Consider the following 25075-nt stretch of genomic DNA (forward strand, 5'->3'; position numbering starts at 1 on the left):
GACTTTTCCGAGAGGATAAGCCAATACTGCCCATTGTTTCCGCACGGATCCAGCGCTGGGCTTTGTTGCTCGCTGCCGACGAGTATTCTCTGGAGCACAAACCAGGAACCCAGATAGCGAACGCCGACACACTGAGCCGATTGCCTATATCGACTGGCCCCATGTCGACCACCACGACCGGTGAGGTGGTTGCAACCCTAAATTTTATGGAGTCCTTGCCTGTCACGGCATCACAGATCCATGAGTGGACCCAGATGGAGCCAGTCCTGTCAAAGGTTCGGCATATAGTCCTGTATGGTGGGCAGCATAGACAGCTCCCAGGCGAGTTGCGGGCATTTTCCTCCAAGCTGTCAGAATTTAACGTGGAAGACTGTATCCTCTTGTGGGGGACGCATGTGATTGTCCTGGTAAAAGGACACTAGCTGATACTAAGGGACTTACACAATGGGCATCCGGGTGTGTCAAAATGTAAATGTTGGCCCGGAGTTATGTCTGGTGGCCAGGCCTCGACACCGACATTGAGAAGGTGGCCCAAAACTGCTCCATTAGCCAGGAGCATCAGAAGCTTCCGCTGGCCGCGCCCCGACATCACTGCGAATGGACAGGGCGGCCTTGGGCGCGCTTGCATGTGGATTTCGCCGGCCCTTTTCAAGGATCCGTGTTCCTTCTATTAATCGATGTCCAGTCTAAATGGTTAGAGGTGCATAAGATGGTAGGCACAACGTCCTGCGCACCAATTGAGAAGATGCGTTTGTCTTTCAGTACGCATGGCCTCCCCGAGGTGCTGGTCACGGACAACGGCACTCCGTTCACAAGTGAGGAGTTTGCGAGGTTCATGAAGATGAGCGGCATACGCCATATCTGCACCGCTCCATACCAACCGGCTTCCAATGGGCTGGCGGAGCGCGCAGTGCAGACATTCAAATGAGGCTTAAAGAAGCAGCCTTCCGGGTCTATGGACACGAGACTGGCTCGTTTTTTGTTTTCATATAGGACCACTCCACATGAGGTGACTGGGGTAGCTCCCGTGGAACTCCTAATGGGCCGGAGACTTCGCACCCGCCTTAGCATGGTTTTCCCAGACATTGGCGCAAAAGTACGCCGCACACTAGAACGGCAGGGGCACGGTCTTTCCCGGCATCTGCCGATTCGGCAGTTTGCACCCGGTGACCCAGTGTTCGTTCGAAGTTTTGCTGGTGTTGCCCAGTGGGTCCCTGGCGTTATCTTTCGCCGAACGGGCCCTTTCTCTTACCAGGTGCAAGCCCAGGGTCGTCTCTAGCGGCAGCATGTAGACCACGTTCGGTCCAGAAGACCATCTCTTCCAACGGTTCCCCCGCCCCTGGATCTCATTTCTACAGCCACAGAGACCAGACACAGTGGAGAGTATTCCTCACAATCCTCCTCTGGTGCCTCACTCAAAGCCTGCGCAGGTCGTTGCAGATCGCGTGGAGATAGAGACACCAAGATGACAGAGGCAGCGGACTCCGACTCCGAGATAGAGATAAAGGACGCCTCAGAGGGGGAGCCCTCAGGCCCATGGGCCGTGGATGTACAACCGTTACGCCGTTCATCACGGAAGCGCCGTTCTACGTCTCGTTACACGTCGCCTGATCCAGCGCCTCGTGCAAATGGTGTCTGGCCTGCGGCAAAACTAGTCCGACGCCCTCCTTCGCCAGGGTCTTCGGTGGATTCCTTGGACTTTGGGGGGGAGGGATGTTATAACCTGCCTGCTTACCACTGGCTGGGCACTAATGGCAATCCCACAATCCTTTGGGAGTATGAGCTTCCCCAATGAGTGGGGCGGAGAAATCATTAGCAGATTCCCTGCATAAATTTTTAAAAAATATATATTTTATTCAAATTTTTCGGCCAAACAAAACAATACAAAGGTTTTCCTTTTTACAACAATAAAACAATATAAATAACAGTGGCCGTTTTAACAAATAAATAAATAATATATAAACTAAATGGCAACTGCCATAACAAAAATAATAACTCTCCAAAAATAAAATCAAACAATCCATTATACATAACCTAGTACAAATATCTATACAAAAACACCCCTGAGGACCTACCCGAGCCCCCCCCCCCCCCCCTCCCCCCTGGGTTGCTGCTGTTACCTTCCCATTTCCTTTATCGTTCTGCGAGGTAGTCAATGAACGGTTGCCACCTCCTGGTGAACACTTGAGCCGAACCCCTCAGTGCAAACTTTATCCGTTCTAGTTTTATAAACCCTGCCATGTCATTTATCCAGGTCTCCACGCCCGGGGTTTGGCTTCCTTCCACATAAGCAATATCCTTCGCCGGGCTACTAGGGACGCAAAGGCCAAGACATCAGCCTCTTTCGCCTCCTGCACTCCCGGCTCTTCTGCAACCCCGAATATAGCCAACCCCCAGCCTGGCTCGACCCGGACCCCCACCACCTTCGACAGCACCTTTGCCACCCCCACCCAGAACCCCTGCAGTGCCGGACATGACCAAAACGTGGGTGTGGTTTGCTGGGCTTCTCGAGCATCTCCCACACCTATCCTCTACCCCGAAAAATTTACTGAGCCTTGCTCCGGTCATATGCGCCCTGTGTAAAACCTTGAATTGTATCAGGCTTAGCCTGGCGCACGAGGACGACGAGTTTACCCTACGTTGGGCATCAGCCCACAGCCCCTCCTCAATCTCTTCCCCCAGCTCTTCTTCCCATTTCCCCTTCAGCTCATCCACCATGATCTCCCCTCATTTCCCTGTATATATCCGACACCCTACCATCCCCCACCCATGTCCCTGAGATCACTCTATCTTGAATCTCCTGCGTCGGGAGCTGCGGGAATTCCCTCACCTGCTGCCTCGCAAAAGCCCTCAGTTGCATGTATCGAAATTCATTCCCTTGGGGCAACCCATATTTTTCCGTCAGCGCTCCCAGACTCGCAAACGTCCCGTCTACGAACAGATCTCTCAGTTGCACATCCCCAGCTCTCTGCCATGCTCCAAATCCCCCATCCATTCTTCCCGGGACAAACCTATGGTTATTTCTTATCGGGGACCGCACCGAGGCTCCCGTCCTTCCCCTATGTTGTCTCCACTGCCCCCAAATTTTTAGTGTTGCCACCACCACTGGACTTGTGGTGTATTTCTTCGGGGAAAACGGCAACGGCGCCGTCACCATTGCTTGTCGGCTGGTTCCTTTGCAGGACGCCATCTCCAATCTCTTCCACGCCGCTCCCTCCCCTTCTCCCATCCATTTACACACCATTGAGATATTGGCGGCCCAGGAGTATTCACTTAGGCTCGGTAGTGCTAGCCCCCCCCCCCCCCCCCCCCTATCCCTGCTACGCTGCAAGAACCCCCTCCTCACTCTTGGGGTCTTCCCGGCCCACACAAAACTCATGACACTTTTCTCAATTTTCTTGAAAAAAGCCTTCGTGACCATCACCGGAAGGCACTGAAACACAAAAAGGAATCTCGGGAGGACTACCATTTTGACCGCCTGCACCCTACCCACCAGTGACAGGGGCACCATGTCCCACCTCTTAAAATCCTCCTCCATCTGTTCCACCAATCTTGTTAAATTAAGCCTATGTAAGGTTCCCCAACTCCTGGCTATCTGAATCCCTAAGTACCGGAAATCTCTTGTTACCTTCCTCAGCGGTAAGTCATCTATTCCCCTGCACTGCTCCCCCGGATGCACCACAAACAACTCACTCTTCCCCATATTCAATTTGTACCCCGAAAATTCCCCAAAGTCCCTGAGTGTCTGCAATATCTCAGGCATCCCCTCCACTGGGTCCGCAACATACAGCAATAAATCATCTGCATACAAAGATACCCGGTGTTCTTCTCCTCCCCTGAGTACTCCCCTCTACTTCCTGGAGCCCCTCAGTGCTATGGCCAGGGGCTCAATCGCCAATGCAAACAGTTAAGGAGACAGGGGACACCCCTGCCTCGTCCCTCTATGAAGACGGAAGTAGTCAGACCTCTGTCTGTTCCTGACCACGCTCTCCACCGGGGCCCTATACAGCAGCTGTACCCATCCAATAAACCCTTCTCCGAAACGAAATCTCCTCAGCACCTCCCACAGATAATCCCACTCCACTCTGTCGAATGCTTTCTCGGCGTCCATCGCCACCACTGTCTCCGCCTCCCCCTCTGGTGGGGGCATCATCATTACCCCTAGCAACCTCCGTATGTTCGTGTTCAGCTGTCTCCCCTTAACGAACCCAGTTTGATCCTCGTGGACCACCCCCGGGACACAGTCCTCTATCCTCGTCGCCATTACCTTGGCCAGGAGCTTAGCATCTACATTTAAAAGGGAAATGGGCCTGTAGGACCCACACTGCAGCGGGTCTTTTTCCTTCTTCAAAAGGAGCGATATCATTGCCTCCGACATAGTCAGGGGCAGCTGCCCCCTTTCCCTGGCCTCATTAAAGGTTCTCGTCAAAAGCGGGGCCAGTAGGTCCATATATTTCCTATAAAATTCCACCGGGAATCCGTCCGGTCCCGGGGCCTTCCCCGCCAGCATGCTCCCAATCCCTTTTACCACCTCCTCCATCTCAATCTGTGCTCCCAGTCCCGCCCTCTCCTGCTCCTCCACCTTAGGGAATTCCAGCTGATCCAAGAAACACATCATTCCCTCCTTCCCTTCCGGGGGCTGAGCCTTATATAACCTCTCGTAAAATGCCTTGAACACCCCATTCACTCTCTCCGCTCCCCGTTCCATCTCTCCCTCCTCATCTCTCACCCCACCTATCTCCCTCGCTGCTCCCCTCTTCCTCAATTGGTGGGCCAGTAGCCGACTCGCCTTCTCTCCATACTCATACTGTACACCCTGTGCCCTCCTCCACTGTGCCTCTGCCTTACCCGTGGTCAGCAGGTCAAATTCCACATGTAGCCTTTGTCTTTCCCTGTACAGTCCCTCCTCCGGTGCCTCTGCATATTGCCTGTCCACCCTCAAAAGTTCTTTCAACAATCGCTCCCTTTCTTTACCCTCTTGCTTCCCTTTATGTGCCCTTATTGATATCAGTTCCCCTCTAACCACCGCCTTCAACGCCTCCCAGACCACTCCCACCTGAACCTCTCCATTGTCATTAAGCTCCAAGTACCTTTCGATGCACCCCCTCACCCTTAAACATACCCCCTCATCCGCCAATAAGCCCGTATCCATTCTCCAGAGTGGGTGCTGTTCTTTTTCCTCTCCTACCTCCAGGTCTACCCAATGTGGAGCGTGGTCCGAAATGGCTATGGCCGTATATTCCGTCCCTGTCACCTTCGGAATCAGTGCCCTTCCAAAGACAAAAAAGTCTATCCGTGCGTATACTTTGTGAACATGGGAGAAAAATGAGAACTCCTTACTCCTAGGCCTACTAAATCTCCAGGGGTCTACCCCTCCCATCTGCTCCATGAAGTCCTTGAGCACCCTGGCCGCTGCCGGCCTCCTCCCGGTCCTGGACCTCGACCGGTCCAGCCCTGGATCAAGCACCGTATTGAAGTCTCTCCCCATTACCACCTTTCCCGCCTCCAGGTCCGGGATACGTCCCAACATACGCCTCATAAAATTTGCATCATCCCAGTTCGGGGCGTATACGTTCACCAGAACCACCGCCTCCCCTTGCAATCTGCCACTCACCATCACATATCTACCCCCACTATCCGCCACTATGGTCTTTGCCTCAAACAGTACTCGTTTCCCCACAAAGATAGCCACCCCCCTGTTCTTCGCATCTAAACCCGAATGAAACACCTGCCCCATCCATCCTTTACGTAGTCTGACCTGGTCTGTCAGTTTCAGATGCGTCTCCTGCAACATAACCACATCTGCCTTTAATTTCTTTAGGTGTGCGAGTACCCGTGCCCTTTTAATCGGCCCGTTGAGCCCTCTCACATTCCACGTGATCAGCCGGGTTGGGGGGCTCTTTACCACCCCCTTGTCGACTAGCCATCCCCTTTTTTACCCCAGCTCCTCACCCGGGTCCCACGTACCCGTATATCCCCCCAACGGCGCCCTCCCGCCTCGACCACCCCATCCCATAACAGCTCCCCCTTCTCCTTAGCAGCAGCAACCAGTTAAACCTCCCCTCTTCCCCCCCCCCCCTCCGCTAGATCCCCCTCTAGCGTAGTTGCACCCCCCATGTTGCTCCCAGAAGTCAGCAAACTCTGGCGGACCTCGGCTTCCCCCCTTGTCCTCGGCCCCCACTGTGCGAGGCCCCCTCCTTCCTGCGTCCCTGTTCCCGCCATAATTACCATAGCGCGGGAACAAAGCCCGCGTTTCCCACTCGCCCCCCCCCCCCCCCCAAACATGGGGAAGAGAGAAAAGTTACAGGATCGCAAAATTAACAAATTGAAAAATCATTCCCCCCCCCCCCTTTTCTCACCCCACATAATCACCCCACCACTTTGTCCCAAAAGCTCTTTCTCTCGCCAGACTATTCCAGCTTCTCGTCCACAATGAATGTCCACGCCTCTTCTGCCGTCTCAAAGTAGTGGTGCTTCCCTTGGTGTGTGACCCACAATCTCGCCGGTTGCAACATTCCAAACTGGATCTTCTTTTTGTGAAGCCCCGCCTTAGCCCGATTAAAGCTTGCCCTCCTTCTCGCCACCTCCGCACTCCAATCCTGGTATACGTGGATCACCGCGTTCTCCCACCTACAGCTCCGAGTTTTCTTCGCCCTTCTGAGGACCGTCTCTCTGTCATTGTAGCGGAGAAACCTCACCACTATAGCTCGAGGTATTTCTCCAGCCTTCAGTCTTCGCGCCAGAACTCGAGAAGCTCCCTCCACCTCCAAAGGGCCCGTCGGGGCCTCCGATCCCATTAACGAGTGAAGCATCGTGCTCACATATGTCCCGGCGTCCGCCCCTTCTGCGCCTTCGGGAAGACCCTGGACTCTTAAATTCTTCCTCCTCGAATTATTCTCCAGGGCTTCCAACCTCTCCACAAACCTTTTGTGCTGTGCCTCGTGCGTCTCTGTCTTCACCACCAGGCCCTGTATTTCATCTTCATTTTCAGCAGCCTTTGCCTTCACGACCCGAAGCTCCAGCTCTTGGGTCCTCTGCTCCTCCTTTAGCCCTTCAATCGCCTGTAATATCGGGGCCAACAGCTCCTTCTTCAACTCCTTCTTCAGCTCTTCCACACAGCGCCGCAGGAACTCTTGTTGGTCCGGGCCCCATAACAAACGGCCACCTTCCGACGCCATCTTGCTTTGAGCTTCCTTTCCTTGCCGCTGCTCCAGAGGATCCTCCGCAATCCGGCCGCTATCCTCTCCCTTATCCATGCGTGTCCGGGGGGATTCCCTTCTGGTTTACCGCCCAGTGTTTTTGGCCGTTTAAATTGCCGTTGGGGCTCCTATTAAGAGCCCAAAAGTCCGTTCCAACGGGAGCTGCCGAAACGTGCGACTTAGCTGGTCATCGCCGCACCCGGAAGTCGATTCCCTGCATAAATAAAGCTGGCCAGTTTGGAACCAGCTAGAGAGGAGCGAGCAGCAAGGGAGTTGCTGCTGCTGTTGTGTGTGTGTATATATATATATATATATATATATATATACACACATGTTATTGTAAATAAATGTTATTTCTTTCTATCCTTCAACTCGTGCTGGATTCTTCGTGGCCCTCAGAAAAAATACTAAGGATGTAAATCTGAAATACCAAGGATGAAAATGCGAGAAATACTCTGGATACTGAAAGGTTACTGATCTAGTGTTAACTTTTTTACTCTCCACAAGTGCTCCAAACCTGCTGAGCATTTCCAGCATTTATGTTTTTATTGGAATGATCAAGTCTGGAGCTAACAAATATAAATTAGGGTCTTAAAACCAGAGGTCTGAGCAACGGTTAGGGAATAGACTGTCTTTGTGATGTAAAGGATATGGGTCAGAAACTTAGCTTGGGTTCATATGAGAATGCTGAGGTTTTCCAACCGACTGATTCAGCCTGAGACAGTGATGAGGGAATGTGGTGGAATGGGTAGTGAGGGAACCGGGTTTATTGCAGGGGCTAAAGACAATGACCTCAGTCATCCTAATGTTGAACTGGATGAAATTATGCTACATCCGGGCAGCCAAGGGGTTGAGAGAGGCGGTAGTGAAGTAGAGCTGGGAATTGTTGACACACATTCAAAACCTAACATGCTTTTGGTTGAGGCACAAAGTGGGGCAACAATGAGGGTGCACAATCTCCTACCAGAATGGTTTCTGATTTACCTTCCACTTCCAAGTGCAAACCCAACACACATCCACACCACCATTCCCAAAACAATTCCACACTGCCAGCATCTCTCCTGAATAAAAATTGTGCGCGAGAGATAATATTCTTTGAGAACTGGAGCATGCTGCATTTGCATTTCACAATTAGGACCTGTTTAATGCCGACAATCTCCACTATTCAGTAATTTTCGGCCTCTTGTAAATGTCTTTATTTTCTCTTACCTTGCCATATGGTCTCAACCATATCATCTGTGAAGTGTCACAAAAAGATTAAACCATCGCCTCTTTTTTTCTCTTCCCTATCCCTTTGCTTTGTTCCCATTTTGCACCTTAATCATTAACATCTATCCCCTCCGTATGTGCTGACTGATCTCTGATCGTGTCCAGTATTTTTGTTTTATCTCACTCTCCCCCCACACACAACCCACCTTTCTGTTTCAGCTTAACTGAAAATTATCAGGCTGTTTTTATATTTGTAGTGCTTATGCTGATATTGTATCATCATGGCTGTTCGCTGCCATGGCACACTACTTAGAATGTGTCAGGATGAGAGGGGCATGTGCACTAGCACTGTTAGCAAAGGTCCCCTAGTACCTTTTGTCAAATGGGAGGAGAGTCTGGTGAGATTGTTAGGAAATTGGGCATATCAACACTCCAATCTTTTTAGCACTACATTTGAAAATGACATTTAGGTGTCCCTCTCTTATGCCCCATAATGGTTATTGAACTGCTGATCTGCATGCACAGCAGTAGTTACATTTATCCACGGAAGGCTTACTCCAAAAATTAACGGAGGTCTGTCAAATAGAACCATAGAGCCTACACTGCATGGATGGTTGCCTCTTAGTGCAGCAGTAAGTTTCCCAGTGGGCACATTAAAGTAACTACTGATTATTACTGCATGTGTACTTTGGCTATGAAAGTAACAAATTAATCTAGCACTTGTATTAACCATGTGGCACTTTTTTACAGGAGTTTAAGTACTATACTGGAAATACATGAAATTGCTTTCAGTTGTCAGTTCAAAAAAAATCACAAGATAAAGGAAGAGATTTATTTTACCTTTAAATTAAAAAATATCATGCAAGTAATGGGTAATGGCAGCTGTGATACCTATTTTTCTTTCACTCGTGAAAACGAACTATAACTCTTGTTTAAAGATTGATCTGCACTACATATGGTGAACATTATCAAGTCTGCATGAAGAATGTCCCCAACTAATCTGATAGTGGTCATGGTTACATTTCCTCTGTGGTGAACATGATAATGCAACAGAATTGAGAACATCTACCACAACACCTTGCATCTATGTAGCACCATGAATGTAGGAAAAACTGTCACGAGCCTTAATGCAAGTAAATAGGATTGGGTAAATCCTTATAGTCTCGTTGGATTTTTGTTTTTGCTTTTTCCTGGATAGTAGTTTTTCACTAAGGTGATTGTTTCTGATATTCTGCCAATTTTTATTTTCCACCCAATGATAGGTGCCAATTCATGAAGAAATTAACCAGGTTAAGGAAATCTTCCATTGCAGAATAAACTGCAGAAAGATTAATTGCATCAAAGAATTTTTCTATAAAATAAAGTTGAATCTGAAATGATAGTTGAATCTGAAATGATAGTTATCCTTGATCATACCGCTTCCAAGCTTTTCATAGTTAAATATAATGCGAAAACATACATTACTGGAACAATATTAGTAGTAACAAACAAATTATTCTTCACCTTGCTTCACAAAGGAAACACTAAATTAAAATTCCGTTTATTTTTCTTTAGCATGTCAGTGATTTCACTTTTCACAGTGGATATGTTTTGAAAGTAAAAAAGTTACAAGTTTTAAATACCAGTTAACCTTGCAGTATTTGAAAATTTGTTTCTTGAGTGGTTTGTAAAACAAATCGGGTCCCCACAGTTCAACAGCTGGTAGCCACTTTTCTTTACTTGCACATGAACAATAACTATTTTGAACATGCTGGAAGTTTACCAGCACCTACGGAACTGTGCTCCCAACACTGGGGAGAAGGAAGACAGAGGGGGAGGAATGAGTGTCAAAATCTAATTGGTTAAAAAATGTGTTGCTCAGGGCAGCATGGTGGCGCAATGATTAGCACTGCTGTCTCACGGCACCGAGGACCCGGGTTCGATCCAGGCCCTGAGTCATTGTCCGTGTATGCATGGGTCTCACCCAAAAAGATGTGCAGGGTAGGTGGATTGGCCAAGCTAATTTGCCCTTTAATAGGAAAAAAATAATTCGTACTCTAAATTTAAAAAAAAATTAATTCTCATTTCTAACCTAAATCAATATAATTAAATGTTTATTCTCAGATTTCAGTCCATTTCATCATGTACCTCAGTTCACAACCTTTTGCTAAATATGCAATAGTTATTGTCATCAAAAATATAAAAAAATTAAAGTTATAATTAATGATCATTTCAAAATGTGTAATGATGATGTGTGACTAGAACAGGCATTGAGATCATTAGTTTACAAATGGAAATCATTTTGCAGTTGTCACCATTTTGTAATTTAATTTCCATAAATTACTAATCCTGAATGTTATCATGTTTTAAGCTTTTAACTAAACTCTAGTTTAATTTTGAAGTTTGAGTGGAATTTATTTCCTTCCAACAAGATTTAAATCCATAAACAACAAAGTGCAATATGACAAAAGTAACATTTTTTAAAAAGAGTTGAATGACCATGCCGGTTGCGTTTACTTTCGATATTTTTATTAAACCAAGTTCAATATGATTGCTTGACAGGTTTTAAATGACCAATTGTAGAGGAATTCACTTTGAACGGTGATAAATAATATTCTTGATACGATCCTTGAGAATAATTCAAACCTTTTGAACGAGAATCTCTCATTGTGGAGCCAAATCACTAAAGAAGAGTCATAAAAAGTAGCTTACTTTACTTTTTTTATGCTCCTTTATCTTTTTAGGTAGGTAAAATTTTGTTTTGCTAGCATTGAGCCACAATCCCATTTATTATAATAATAATCTTTATTGTGACAAGTAGGCTTACATTAACACTGCAATGAAGTTGCAGTGAAAAAGCCCTAGTCGCCACATTCCGCCACCTGTTCAGGTTAACAGAGGGAGAATTCAGAATGTCCAAATTATCACACAAACATTTCACATTAACAGCTTTCTACTGGAAGAGTCCAACATGCCCAGCAAATCTGCTGGTTTTGAGTTGGGTATACCTAACACAGTATAGAATTATGCATAAATTAAGAACATTTGAAATAGGACTATATGGGCAAATCATGACTGGTTTTCTACCTCGACTCTGCTTCCTTGTCCACTCCCTGTATCCAATGGTTCCCTGAGACCAATAACCTGCCTTAAATATATTCAACAATCAAGCATCCATAACCCCTAGGGTAGTGAAGTCCAAAGATTCATAATCTGTTGAGAAGAAATTTCTCCTCATCGCAATCATAAGTAATAGGCCCCTTATCCTGAGACTGTACTGCCATGTTCTGGATTCACCTTGCTTTCTCCTGTACTCCAGAGTATGGACCCAATTCCTCAGTCTCTCATCGTAGGACTAGCTTCTCAATCCAGGAACCAGTCTAGTCTACTGCTATGCATCCTGCTTAAATATGGAGACCAGAACTGTTCATAGTACTCCATGTGTGGTCACTCCAAAACCCTGTATAGAAACATAGAAAATAGGAGCAGGAGGAGGCTATTCGGCCCTTTGAGCCTGCTCTGCCATTCATTATGATCATGGCTGATCATCCACCTCAACAGCCTACTCCTGTTTTCCCCCAATATCCTTTGATCCCCTTTGCCTTTGATCCCCTTTGTCTTAAGTGCTTTATCTAACTGCTTCTTGAAAACATACAATGTTTTGGCCTCAACTAATTATTGTGGTAATTAGTTCCACAGATCAACCACTCTGTGTGAAGAAATTTCTCTTCATCTCTGTCCTCAATGGTCTACCCTGTATCCTCAGACTGGCCCCTGGACACACCCACTATTGGGAACATCCTTCCTGCATCTACCCTGTCTAGTCCTGTTAGAATTTTATAGGTTTCTATGAGATCCACCCCCCCCATATTCTTCTGAAATCCAGCGAATACAATCTTAACAGATTCAATCTCTCCTCACACATCAGTCCCACCATCCCAGAAATCAGTCTGGTTAAACCTTCACTGCACTTCCTCTTGAGCAAGAACATCCTTCCTCAGATAAGGAGACCAAAACTGCACACACTATTCCAGGTGTGGCCTCTGCAAGGCCCTGTATAATTGCAGCAAGCCATCCCTGCTTCTGTACTAGAATCCTCTCGTTATGAAGGCCAACATACCATTTGTCTTCTTTACCGCCTGCTGCACCTGCATGCTTGCCTTCAGTGACTGGTGCACGAGGACACCCAGGTCTCGTTGCACATCTCCCTCCTAATTTATGGCCATTCAGATAATAAGTTGCCATCTCGTTTAGGCTGCCAACTTGTTTTTGCTACCAAAGTGGATAACTTTGCATTTCTCCAAGTTATACTGCATCTGCCATTTATTTGCCCACACACTCAACTTGTCCAAATCAGATGGAAGGATCTATGCATCCTCCTCACAGCTCACCCTCCCACCCAATTTGGTATCATCTGCAAATTTGGAGATATTATATTTTGTTCCCTTATCTAAATAATTAATATATACATATTGCTATACTGCCTGCTTAAATATGGAGACCAGACCTGTGCATAGTACTCCTTGTATAATCATTCCAAAACGCTGTATAATTGCAGCAAGACTCCCTTATTTATGTACTCCAATTCCCTTGGAATAACAATCAATTTGACAGTTGCCATCCGAATTGCTTGTTGTAATGCATACTAGCTTTCTGTATTCCTTTTGCAAGTGCACCCAAATTCCTCTGATTAGTAATTAGTCATAGCCTGCAAAGGGCCACAGACATCTCTGTCCATCAGTGTGGAATAATTGGTTATTTATAGCTTGAGGAGCACTTCTCAAAGTGTGGGATAAGGCAAAGGCAGGTCTCCATATGAGCTGGTATGGGGATTGTACCAACGTTATTGGCATAATTCTGCTTCACACTTTCATCTAGCTAACTGGCCACTGCTGCCTCCACCCCACCCCAGTCCGCCTAAACCAGTATCTATATATTTCATGTCTTTTTTTTTAAAAGGAGAACAGTTATGTAGTAAAATAAATGGTATACAATTAATGTATTGCCAGTGAAAACTTGCATATTAATATTTTGTATTTCTTTGGAGGATGATTCTGAGCAAAATGGATTTGAAGATGGCAGTGGAAGTATTGGGTCACCATCTGTGGCTGTGAGTATTAATGCATTTATAATGAGAATTCTTATCGCTTTTGTTTAATTGTACATTTTCAGACTTTTCCACAGCCTTGTTTGCTGATCCAAATCCCCAAATTTGTAAAATGTTGTTTATTTCATTAGAATTATGTAGCAAAGCTGTTGCAAATTAAATCATCTGGAAGAAGTAAGGTTACCCATTTCATAGTGGTAGAACTGAATATATTATTTATTATAGAATTTACAGTGCAGAAAGAGGCCATTTGGCCCATTGAGTCTGCACCGGCCCTTGGAAAGATCACCCCATTTAAGCCCTCACTTCCAACCTATCCCAGTAACCCCACCTAACCTTGTTGGACACTAATGGCAATTTAGCATGGCCAATTCACCTAACCTGCACATCTTTGGACTGTGGGAGGAAACCGGAGGACTCGGAGGAAACCCACACTGACACGGGGGGAACGTGCAGACTCCACACAGACTGACCCAAGCCGGGAATTGAACCTGGGACCCCGGAGCTGTGAAGCAACTGTGCTAACCACTGTGCTACCGAGCTGCAGTAATATAAATATGTAATGTAAATACAATTCCTTTACCAAAAGCAGTTTTATTCAAAGCTAGCATAAGCATTTTTCTATTGCGTGCTTGTAAAACAGCCGAGGTCCTGAAGTACAGAAGAGTCCATTTGCTTTTGTTCCTATGTTTCTCGAACTTTTGGATGGAGAATTGGAAACAGCAGGTTACAGCACATACACTCAAAGCGAAGAGTTAGACTGGCTGGCCACAAATAAGTGAGGGATTGCTCACAGGTCTCTAGTGAGATTTTTAACAGAAGAAAATAACTAACAAAGCTGTGCTTAAATTATGTAATGCAAATGAAAGAATTACTCCCAGATTGTTTAGTGGATAAATGTGCCTCTGTGCTGCAGCACTTGCACATTAACCCGTTGGGGAGTTGAATCAATTAGTGTTTCCGCCACATTGTTGTCTAGTTTTCCCTTTATTTATGATAAAGTAAAGAGCAAATAGTGGGGCAGATTTTGCTGCAACAAGACATTGAGCAACATCTATTGGAATTTGTCCACAAATGTTGAAACTGCAAGCTCTGAGCATCACCACAAGAGAAACAGGGCCTCTGGGCCCTGAGTGAACACTGGCAAGTAACAAGGTATCTTCTTGATCAGAGATTTAAGAATTGAGCAATAAACAGCAGAGGGACTCCAAGGAGGTTGAATTAAAGGGAGTGAATAGAGATCAAATTAGGTACAGCAAGAGAAATAAAGAAGGGGAAAATGAAGATCTGATTAAGAGACAGGAAAAATGACAGCAAGGAAGACTCAAATACTTCTTAAAATTTGACACCATCCAATAAAATGGCCCCATAAAAAAAAAATCAAATTTGAAGGCATGTGATCCAAACTTACAATGGTTAATTTGAGAGGTTAAACGACAGTCGTCAATACTTGCAATGCCGTTAAAAGGTGCTTATACTTGTAATTACTAGTCAAAGTACTTGTGACAGCTTTATTTCATAAAAATATACCAACATCATGACATTGACTACTTGTCAATTGTGAGGCAAACAACAGAATGGTGTTTTTGTTGTTAGATTGGTGCACCTCTGACAGCATATTTTGAATATTTGCAATTTACCATTCATCTGTTTCTTTGCCTGAAGTTGTTATATTTACTCATACATAACAATGAATATTAGCCTCACCATTATTTTGACAGAAACTTCTGGCCCAATTTGTAATGCTAAATGTAGTTGGCAGCCTAATCATGTCATTGTGCTCACTTCTATTTTGTGATCCTGCAAATTGACACAAACATTTACCAGTTATTGATGTCTTTTAGTCACATTGAACAACCCTGTCTTAGCAAAAATACATGTTTGTATTGGTCATTGAGCCAGTATTTCTAAAGTTAGGACTGTAGACTATTATGTAGCAGTTTTGCTTTCTCAACTAATAGAATCATAATTCAATATTTATTTTCTACCAATAGAAGACAAAAGTAATATTCAGCAATCACTTCTGAAGAGCAAGAACTTGATGTTTGTGAGCAGTTACTTTGTTGAACCCTGTTTTCCGTAAAGTAAATCCTGAACTTTCAAGCTTTGTTTGTTCCAAACATTACAGAATGTTGGTACCTTTGCCACACCATTTATTAAACACTCGAACAATGAAATGATGTTTAACTATGGCCTTGTTGCATATTCCTTTGAGACACTTTTGCTCGGAAACAGTTACGTAGAAATTAAAGAAACAGGCCATTCAGTCCAACAGGTCAGCTTCATACAAGCCTTCTCCTAACTACTTAGGAGAGAATTTTACCATATTTTTCCAAAGTGTCGGTGGGAAAGCTCACCGTATATTCAGCCTTTTTAACAATTTTTTTCTCTCCATGTGATTCACACTGCGCTTGTGGTGGCTTGCCTCTTGATACGCTCACCCCAAGAAAAATGAGTGGAGTACTCCTTTTAACTGCCTCCCCTGAACTTGTTTCAAGTCCAATCAGGGGGATGGCTACTAGAAAGACTGCGCCATGTTTTACAGAGGGAGCCCTCAGCAAACCTCTTGATGGGGTTGAGCAGATGTGGGAAACCCACGATTGGGCTGATGTCCATCCAGCAAAGTATCCAACCCTACCTGGGAGGCTGGTGGCCATTGTGAGTGCTGGCTCACTCCAAAAGAGGATGGGGCTGCAGTGCCGGAAGAAGATAATAATCATCTTCGTCCAACCAAGGTAAGTCCACCTCTTCATTTCTCCCACAGCCCTCCTTAACACAGCCGTCACGCCGCCACTGTGATCTCACTCCGATCAACCACCCGGGGTCACACCAATTGTCATGCTTCCCCCCCCCCCCACCCACCCACCACCACTGCCACCAATAGTCCCCCCCCCCACCAGCTCCCGTGCCCCTAAAATGCCCACTATCACTCACCTCCCACGCATGCCACACTTCAACCCCATCTGACAAGGCACAAACTTCCGCCTACACCCTTCCCATCGTCACATCGACAAACTAGGACACAATAGGCGTGAGCGGGCACAGCTGGCTGGCGTGATGCCAGAGCTCAAGACCCTAGCCCTATTTGAAGAACGAGCCTTTGAGCTGGCTGGCCAGGAGCAGGACCACTCCTATCCAGAGGGCGTGGTTGGGCACAAGACACAAGTGAGAACCCCCAACACATCCAGCCATGGCGCACGCCTCATGTGACCTTTCTCCTATCAGTGTTCTCCTGTCTGCACTAATGCCAACGCTCTTCCATGCAGGCCAATCAGCAGACCAGACCAGCCCAGACCATCCTCACAGCCCCTGGACACCACAGACCCGAGCAGCTTCGAGGCAGATATCTTGGAGACAAGCATTGATGCGGCGACGCACCTGTCATCCGCACCCTCCACCCACGCAGGTACTTGCACTTCAGTGGATTAAATAGTTGGTAGGCTTCTGGGTCACTCACCTCTTGAGGACCTCACGCCTGATGATCCACAGCAGACGGAGGCAGGAACGTCCAAGGAATCCTGGACTTGGAGGGATGCTGGAGCCTAGGGAGTCTGCTGAACCCCAGGCTGATGACGTGCCCCTGAATACAGACGTCCCAAAGCTGCTGGAGCTGCAAAGGCACAATTGCAAGCATCAGGAAGGAATGATAGCATTTCTCCTCAAACTGCAAAACCGACTGGATGGGTCCCATCGTCTTCTGTCCGAGGAGATGGTGCCGTCAGTCTGATGCAACGAGCCCACACTGCAAGAGTGGCATCCACGGTGGAGACCTCTGCGCAGGACGCGCACTGAATAGCGGAGATGTCCGCCCCATGGTTCAGCTCATGAGCTCCATAGTCCAGGGCTTCAGCTGCATGGTGCAGGCACCAGTGGGAATCCACAGAGTGCCAGTGACAGAGGATGGTGGGGCTTCTGGATCTTATTCCAGCTGCCCCTCTTTCCCACGGAGGAGCCCAGGAGTCCCCGGGCACCCGTAGGGAGGAGGAATGGCAGGAACGCTGGCAGGAACGCAGCCAGGGCCTTTTACCCGAGAGACCCTGGGGGTGTACCCAAGAGACCTGGGGGTATCCAACCCCCCAGGGGATGCCCACCAAGGTCATCTTGAACAACAGGGTGTGGAAGTCAACAGATCATCTCAACCACCGCTGTGGATCCTGGGGGTAGATCTAGACTTAGCAGAAAGGTAAGGAAGACTAAGAAACAATAGGCACCTAATGGACATTGGTGATTCTAGGCACTATTGGAGAAAAGGCACCCGGGGTGGTACGGTGAAACAGCGTTTAGCACTGCTGCCTCACAGCTCTAGGGACCCGGGTTCAATTCCGGCCTTGGGTAACTGTCTGTCTAGAGGTTGCACTTCTCCCTGTGTCTGCGTGTGTTTCCTCCGGTGCTCTGATTTCCTCCCAAAGTCCAAAGATGAGCAGGTTAGGTGGATTTACCATGCTTAATTGCCCCTTAGTGTCCAAAACATTAGGTGGGGTTATTAGGTTATGTGGATAGGGTGGAGGTGTGGGCTTAAGTGGAGTGCTCTATCCAAGGGCCGGTGCGGACTTAACTCGAATGACCTCCTTCTGCACTGTAGATTCTATGATTGTAATAACTGGCTAATATTAAAAATCACTTTGATCACCTATAGAGAACCTCCACACTGTCATGTTATGGCACCATGCTCCACAAACCCCTGCGCAAACTTGGCGCTTCCTCCCTGTGCAACACTTCCTCCCTGTGCAGTGTGAGAATGTCTCTCCCACCTCCCAAACCAAAGTTGCAGTAATGCCATGTTGCTCCTGGCACAGGCCTCGCAGCCCCACATGCTCCTCCCCAACCTCCCATCCGTGGAAGGTGTGTCATCTCCCCCCCGGCAACATCAACGCTCAGGCCTCTTGTGTGCCAGCATTCTCCAGTCATGAAGATGCCATCGGATGAAAATGTCAGAGTTTGCCCACCTCGTCAAAAGGTGACGAAACACACTGGGACCCCTGACCTTGGAGGTGGCAGTAGCAGCTGAGATATGTTATTCTGCCTCTATGGAACACTAGATCACCCCATTCAGTGGCAGGTCGTTTTCAGCTCTCGTCAGGCAGGAGTCAGGCATTTCATGGAGATTATGATGAGCATCGCTCTGACCTCACTGCAAGTCGTCGTCATTCTCCTGCAATGTCCAGTTAGTTGTTTTACCACCCTGCCCATGAACGGAGCGATCATGTCGATGACCTCCTGCAGGCCCCACAGTAATGAGAAGAAGGAAGAAGGAAGCTGCACATTGAGGGAGTGGTACTCCTTGCAGTTCAAAAATGGCATCCCATGCCACTATGGGGAATGCAGAGTCACATGGGTGCAGTTGATGACACCCTGCACCTGGTGCATACCTGCTATTCAGGGAAGCCAATGGCCCTGGCATCCTGGCTCGCCTGGTCCCGATCCAAGTTTATGTATATGTGGTCCCTCACAAGTTGCGCGACTGTGACCTCCCTTATGCACTGCTGATTGGTAAATGCTGCACAGGTTACCCAAGCAGCCCTGAAATGAGCCACTGGAATAGATGTTCAGAGCTGCAGTAACTTTCAGGGCCACAGGCAATGGGTAACCCCTGAGTCCATGTGGTGCCAACCCTTGCATCACCTGGCAAAGGTGGCGAACTGTTCCTCGGGACAGATACAGTCTTCTCCGACACGGGACCTCTGACATTTGTAGGTAAGAAGTTCTACGGTAGAATACCGATGGCCAGTAGTGTCTCGTCAGAGGCTCTGTCATCTTGTGGCCCTGTTTCCGGAAGATCAATGGACCCTGCCTCCCCCTCTTATGAAGGGCGCTGGCCCTGGCCGCTTGCAGCTGAGACACGTCAATGTAGCTGCTGCTGGTTGACCGGATTGCCAGCTCGACTTGCTCCATGATTCTCCAGAATCAAAAACTGAAAGAAAAAGAACATCATAGTGAACGATGAGGAGTCCTACCAATGTCCTGTCATTCAATCCTCTCCGGAGCTGGGACATCCACCCACGTGCTTCCTCTTATGTGACCCACGTGCTTCCCCTTATGTGAGCACTTTTTCACTGAACCTCATTCCCTCCCCGTCACAAAATAGCCACTTAAACTCCACCTCAATGAAGCGCTTTGACTCTTGAGAGTGGTCCATGTGCCCCCGCTATGGGTCTCCACTGTGGAGGTAGGACAGTTGAGTACATTCAATGATCCTGTGTTCTAACATGACGGGGGATCAAGGCGCTGCCCCCTTTGATCCCTTGAACCGGGCAGCTGATGAACAAATTCACCATAATGCCTTGCATTGGGGAGCCATATCTGTGTCACCTTGTGGATGTGAGTATGAGCCTTGTTTAATGCTTTGGGGCGAGGCTTCCAACCAAAAATTGGGCGTTAATCAGTGGCACACTCATGCATTGCAATGCTGACTAAATTAGCACAATTGACTTGTCAAAGAAGAGTCAGGGACCTAATTAGGCAACTGGCTTCGCCTTGTGGCAGGTGAGGCATACGTGATGCATGTGAAGACTGAAATTAACATGTCAACCGCATCCTTGGTGGGCACCGTCATTCCCCCAGCTCTCCAGGACTGCGGATTAAACTAGCCTGCCAACTTGAACAGCCAGAAACCCATTCACTAATCTCTGACAGCCTGGCCTCTATAACCAGCGGCCTTGAACTCCCAGACAGATGGGTGGCACATGGATGGCACTGCTGCCTCATAGTGCTAGGGACCCTGATTTAATTCCGGCTTGGGTCACTGCCTGTGTGGAGTCATTCTCCCCATGTCTGTGTGGATTTCCTCCGGGTGCTCTGGTTTCCTCCCACAGTTCAAAGATATGCAGGTTAGGTGGATTGGCCATGCCAAATTGCCCCTCAAGTGTCCAGGGGTGTGCATGTTAGGTTATGGGGTTAGGGGAGAAGGGAGGGATGTTTGGGTGAGTGGATATGGGTAGTGTGCTCGTTCGAAGGGTCAGTGCAGATTCGATGGGCCAAATGGCCTCCTCTTGCACCGTCGTGATTCTATGATCTCATACCCTCTGTGGGGGTTCATTCTCATTGCAGTAATTCTCTCTTCCATCCCCCCACCCCCATGTGGGGGTCTTCAAGCCTCATGAGGCTGGAAAGCACCCCTTGTCAGGGTCCCCCACTCTGCTCATGCAGCATGGCATCTCATGGGACCTAACCCATAAACCTCACCATTGACCCCCCAGTATTGACCCTATGGATTCACTGCGCCCACAAACTTTCCAGCTGCCACTCTGGAAGGGCAATCCCTCAGCGGTCATATTGCCATGTGGGAAATGCTGCCTACGTACCAGCCACCAGACCCCTTAAATCTAGAGGCTTCCAACCATGAAGACCTGCGAGCTCCCTGCCCTCATGCTGAACTTTTCTGGGTCCCCCGCATCCTTTCTGCTGCCCCCTCTATGACAGGCACCCTGGAGGGTAATGCCGGCCTGAGTGCTCACCCCTGAAATCTCCTTCGGAGGTGGGGTTGCCAGGTTCTTGTTTTTATACAGTTGTAAATCGCGCTGTGTGACATCATGCTGGCAGCAGAAGAATATTCATTGCAGGTGGAAGTTATGGCGGGAGGGCTTGCTAATAGCATTATAATGTATTTAAATGTTCTTGGCCTTCTGTGGTGGGTTCTCTTTCCGTCACCAGCGATGGGCCTGGAAAATCAGAAAACGTGATCTCTCTGGCGAGAAATGCGTTTCTCAATTCTTACCGCATTTTCCACCTGAGTGGCGGTTCTTGCTGACGGCTAACCCGGGCTCAAAATTCCACTCATTATCTATCAGCTTATCCTTTTCTCCCTGATGTGCCTGTCCCGCCTTCTTTAAAAGTGCCTGTGCTATTCATCTTACCTGTTCCTTGTAGTAGCGAGTTCCATATTCTAACCACGCTCTGGGTACGGAGGTTTCTCCTGAATTCCTTATTGGATTTATTAGTGACTTTTTTTCTCATTTTTGCTTGTCCTTTCTGATTATCCCAGTGTACTGTTTGTTTTCTTTTCTGATTCTTTCTCTGGTCCAACCTTCTCTCAGGAACAGTTTTTAGCTTCTTGCGTAACTTGGAAGTGTACAAGTACAAAAACAGGAGAAGCTATTCGGCAGCTTGAGTCTGTTCTGACATTGTTAGATCATGACTGATATTTTAAATCTATCCTTATGCCTCAATTCCATATTTTAGTATCCTTACCTACAATTGGCCTCTACTTTTGTTCAGCATAAGACCAAGTTGACGGCACCTCTAATTGAGCAGCAGAATAATACACCTTGAGCTACATGAAATAATCGTCCCCGGGTCATGTTTTTGGAATTTCTAGCTAAAACTAAATTTTTAAGTCTTGTGTAACCGATGGAGTAACACCTTCATAATCAGGTAATCTGAACAGACAAGCTGATAACTTAATTGATGTGTAAAGGCGAAGTGGAGCTCTCTTTTTTTTTTTTTTTGGAAGTTTGTTTTTATGGTTTAAGAAACTGAAGTTGTTGATTTTACTTTTTCATTACCACCCACCCCACGCCCCAAAGCTTACACACCTCTAGAAAAAAGGAAGACGATTTTCAACTTTGCTGCATGTTTCTCAGCTGGAAAGGCAGGCAGCCAGCAGATAGTGAAGGGTCCCCTCAACTAACCCACTAACATCCAAAACATCTCTGGTGCAATTCTCAGGGAGCCTATAAATGGACGATCGACCTGCCTAGTTTCTAGTGTGAGACTGCCTGAGTATGCAAATCAGAGCTAACGTTTCGAGCCTGGAGGACTCTTTGTCAAAGCTGGAGAGAGCTGGAAATAGGGTCAGATTTATACTGTTGTGGGAAGGGTGTGAACAGTAACTTCATTGCAATGTTAATGTAAGCCTACTTGTGACAATACAAATTATTAAAATTAAAAATTAAATTGGCTCCAGCAAAAAATGCAAGTGACTTGTTCATTGAAGCGTTCAGTGAGCTGCATTGACTAATACACAATTTACTTCACTTGTCCAGTCATAAGGTGGCACAGTGGCTAGCACTGCTGCCTCACAGCGCCAGAGACCTGGGTTCGACTCTGGCCTTGGGGCAACTGTGTGGAGTTTGCACTTTCTCCCCGTGTCTGCGTGGGTTTCCTCCGGATGCTCTGGTTTCCTCCTACAGTCCAAAGATGTGTAGGTTAGGTGGATTGGCCATGATCAATGCGCTGGGTTACGGGATAAGGCACGGGAATGGGCCTCGGTGTAGAGTGCTCTTTCGGAGGGTTGGTGCAGACTCGATGGGCCAAATTACCACCACCTGCATTTTAGGGATTCTATATGCAATTTAATTGGTATGAAAGTTTGATGCAGTCGGGAACTTCGCACCTCCGTTTTCCTCAAATAAGAATCTTAATAGATTGGCAAAACATTGGGGGAAAATTGCAGCGTGTGTTGCACAGATCCAGTCATTGGTCTGAATGGAAATATTCTTTTGTGCTTCAAATTATGTAAACGCACCTTCAAGTTCTGTCAATCCGCAATCTATAGGGATAGATCAGTGGAGTGGGATTAATCGGCACATGCTGCTTCTGTGTTAATTCTTTAACCTCACCTCCTTTGATTTAAGTCACATGCATAACTATGTTTTATAATTTTATTTTTTATATTTCATCACTTGTTATCCTTAAAAGCTCTCGTTCACTTTCCCAATATGTTTTGTTGCTTAATATATAATCCATTTCCTTGTTTCTACCAAACCTCCAGGTGTCCGGCTAATTTTTGCTGAGCCTATGTGATGTGTTGGGTGTTCTGGACCCGTGGAACACATACAGGCCACCAACACTTAAAATAGTGCAACACTATTTTATTAAGTTAGAAACTGTTGAACATACTTTCTCTGTGGGTTAACACGATGTTAGATTAAACTAAAGACCTATGCCTGTCCGAACCAGTCTATGCACTCAGCACATGGTGAGGACCTGTGCTGTAAGCTCTGTCCTTGTAGGAGGCTGCATCCCGAATGAGCGGGAACTCTGATGCCCCCTGTCTTTATAGTGCGTGTGCTCTAACTGGTGATTGGCTGCGGTGTTGTGTGTGTTGATTGGTCTTGCTGTGTGTCCATCAGTGTGTGTGTATCTGCACCATGATGTCCTGGTGTATATCATGACACCATGTACTACTCATTACACATTAGCTTAGCCTTCCAGATTGTGCATTAGCTAGCATTGTTGACCACTTTACTGGACCTTGTGATGTCTACAATCTTGGACCCCTTTGATAATGTTCCATCACTTCACTGTTCTACCTGATAGTTTTCTCTGTCCCTCATTCCACCTGAACAAGTGAAACGTGGCTTGTGTCCAGTCATAAAAAATTATGTGAGACAAGCTCACGGTAGTTCTCCTTCCGTGGTTTGTCTTTCCCTCTCTTCCCAATTACCCTTTCAGAAATTATCTGGTAGCTCCAACAACATAGCACGGTGAAGGAATTTGCTGCACATTAAACTTTGAGCTCAAACTCGTTTTCTTCATGTATCATCTGGAAAGTTATGATTTACATATGGGTATGTACATACATTTTGCTTTTAATTATTGTGATCCATACCACTTGATCTTCACTGTCACTGATTTATAATTGTAACCCTCCTAGCCAGCATTTATTCTCAATGTAAGCCCACAGAGCTTTTCAATGTATAATATTGTCCAGTCTATAGAGCTCCTTTATAAACATGTCGCTTGAATAAGTAATGGATGCAGCATTGCAGACATCTGAGAGCACTTAGGAGGGAATCATTGAGGAGCTTTGAAGGCATCTTTTGTGGAAATGTGATAGACATCTCGGGTTGTTTACAAGAGGGAACAAAAATGTCAATTCACACACGCTGTACTATTGAAGTAAGTATGCTTAAAGAGATATTATAGTGTCACACTGAATTTTAACATCCACACACTGGGCACTTGAACTATAGCAAAATATTGTGTATGTATTGATTTATTTAAGGTCATCGATTCTGAAGTATATTTCCAATAGTAAATACATTGACAATTTTGAGTTGTTGCAGTTGTTGAAAGATCATTCATCATGAAAGCAGAAGCTCGGTTTAACAGTCTTCCAAGACCTGTTTTCATTAGCCTTAGGTCACTCTTCAGTGAATGGGATGCAGTGAATAAGTAGTGGTGTAATCCCTTGATACTAAGTGAATTTTATTCTGGGAATGTGTAAAGCCGCTTTATGGATGTGCATAGTGTATTATTCCTACAAGTAATTACACTAAAGTGGTGACATTAAAGCATCTGTGATTGCAGAAAATGATCAGCAAATTAGATCCTATTACTGCACACATCAAAACCTATCCTTAATACTTTAACTCTGTCAGTAATAATGCTATGTAATCATCCATCAGGCAGACACATGCTAAATCTGACTGGGGTACTGCCAAATATCTATTTTTTATATCTGGTATTATCCTTTCGGGTTGCTTTTAAATCAAGCCATACTGCTTTGCATTTTTTATTATAATTGAGATGAAATATTGAAATAACTGACATATTTAAGTCAGCTCATATGATTATATACAATAATTTATATAAAAATGCTGCAACATGGTGACTGTAAAGGTAATGCAGTTAATTATAA

The 25075-nt window shown here is 46.4% G+C and overlaps 1 protein-coding gene across 3 annotated transcripts in view; it reads left to right on the forward strand.

The window, feature by feature from the left end:
• LOC140428306 (ankyrin repeat domain-containing protein SOWAHC-like) overlaps positions 1-25075 on the forward strand; it is a 145722-nt gene that overhangs the window by 84301 nt on the left and 36346 nt on the right. For all 3 annotated transcript variants that reach the window (XM_072514640.1, XM_072514643.1, XM_072514641.1), the window contains one exon: positions 13435-13497. In XM_072514640.1, the coding sequence (XP_072370741.1) occupies positions 13435-13497 (63 nt within the window). The remainder of the gene's footprint in view (positions 1-13434; positions 13498-25075) is intronic.

The sequence above is a fragment of the Scyliorhinus torazame genome, chromosome 8 (assembly GCF_047496885.1).
Source record: "Scyliorhinus torazame isolate Kashiwa2021f chromosome 8, sScyTor2.1, whole genome shotgun sequence".
Taxonomy (NCBI): Eukaryota; Metazoa; Chordata; class Chondrichthyes; order Carcharhiniformes; family Scyliorhinidae; genus Scyliorhinus; species Scyliorhinus torazame.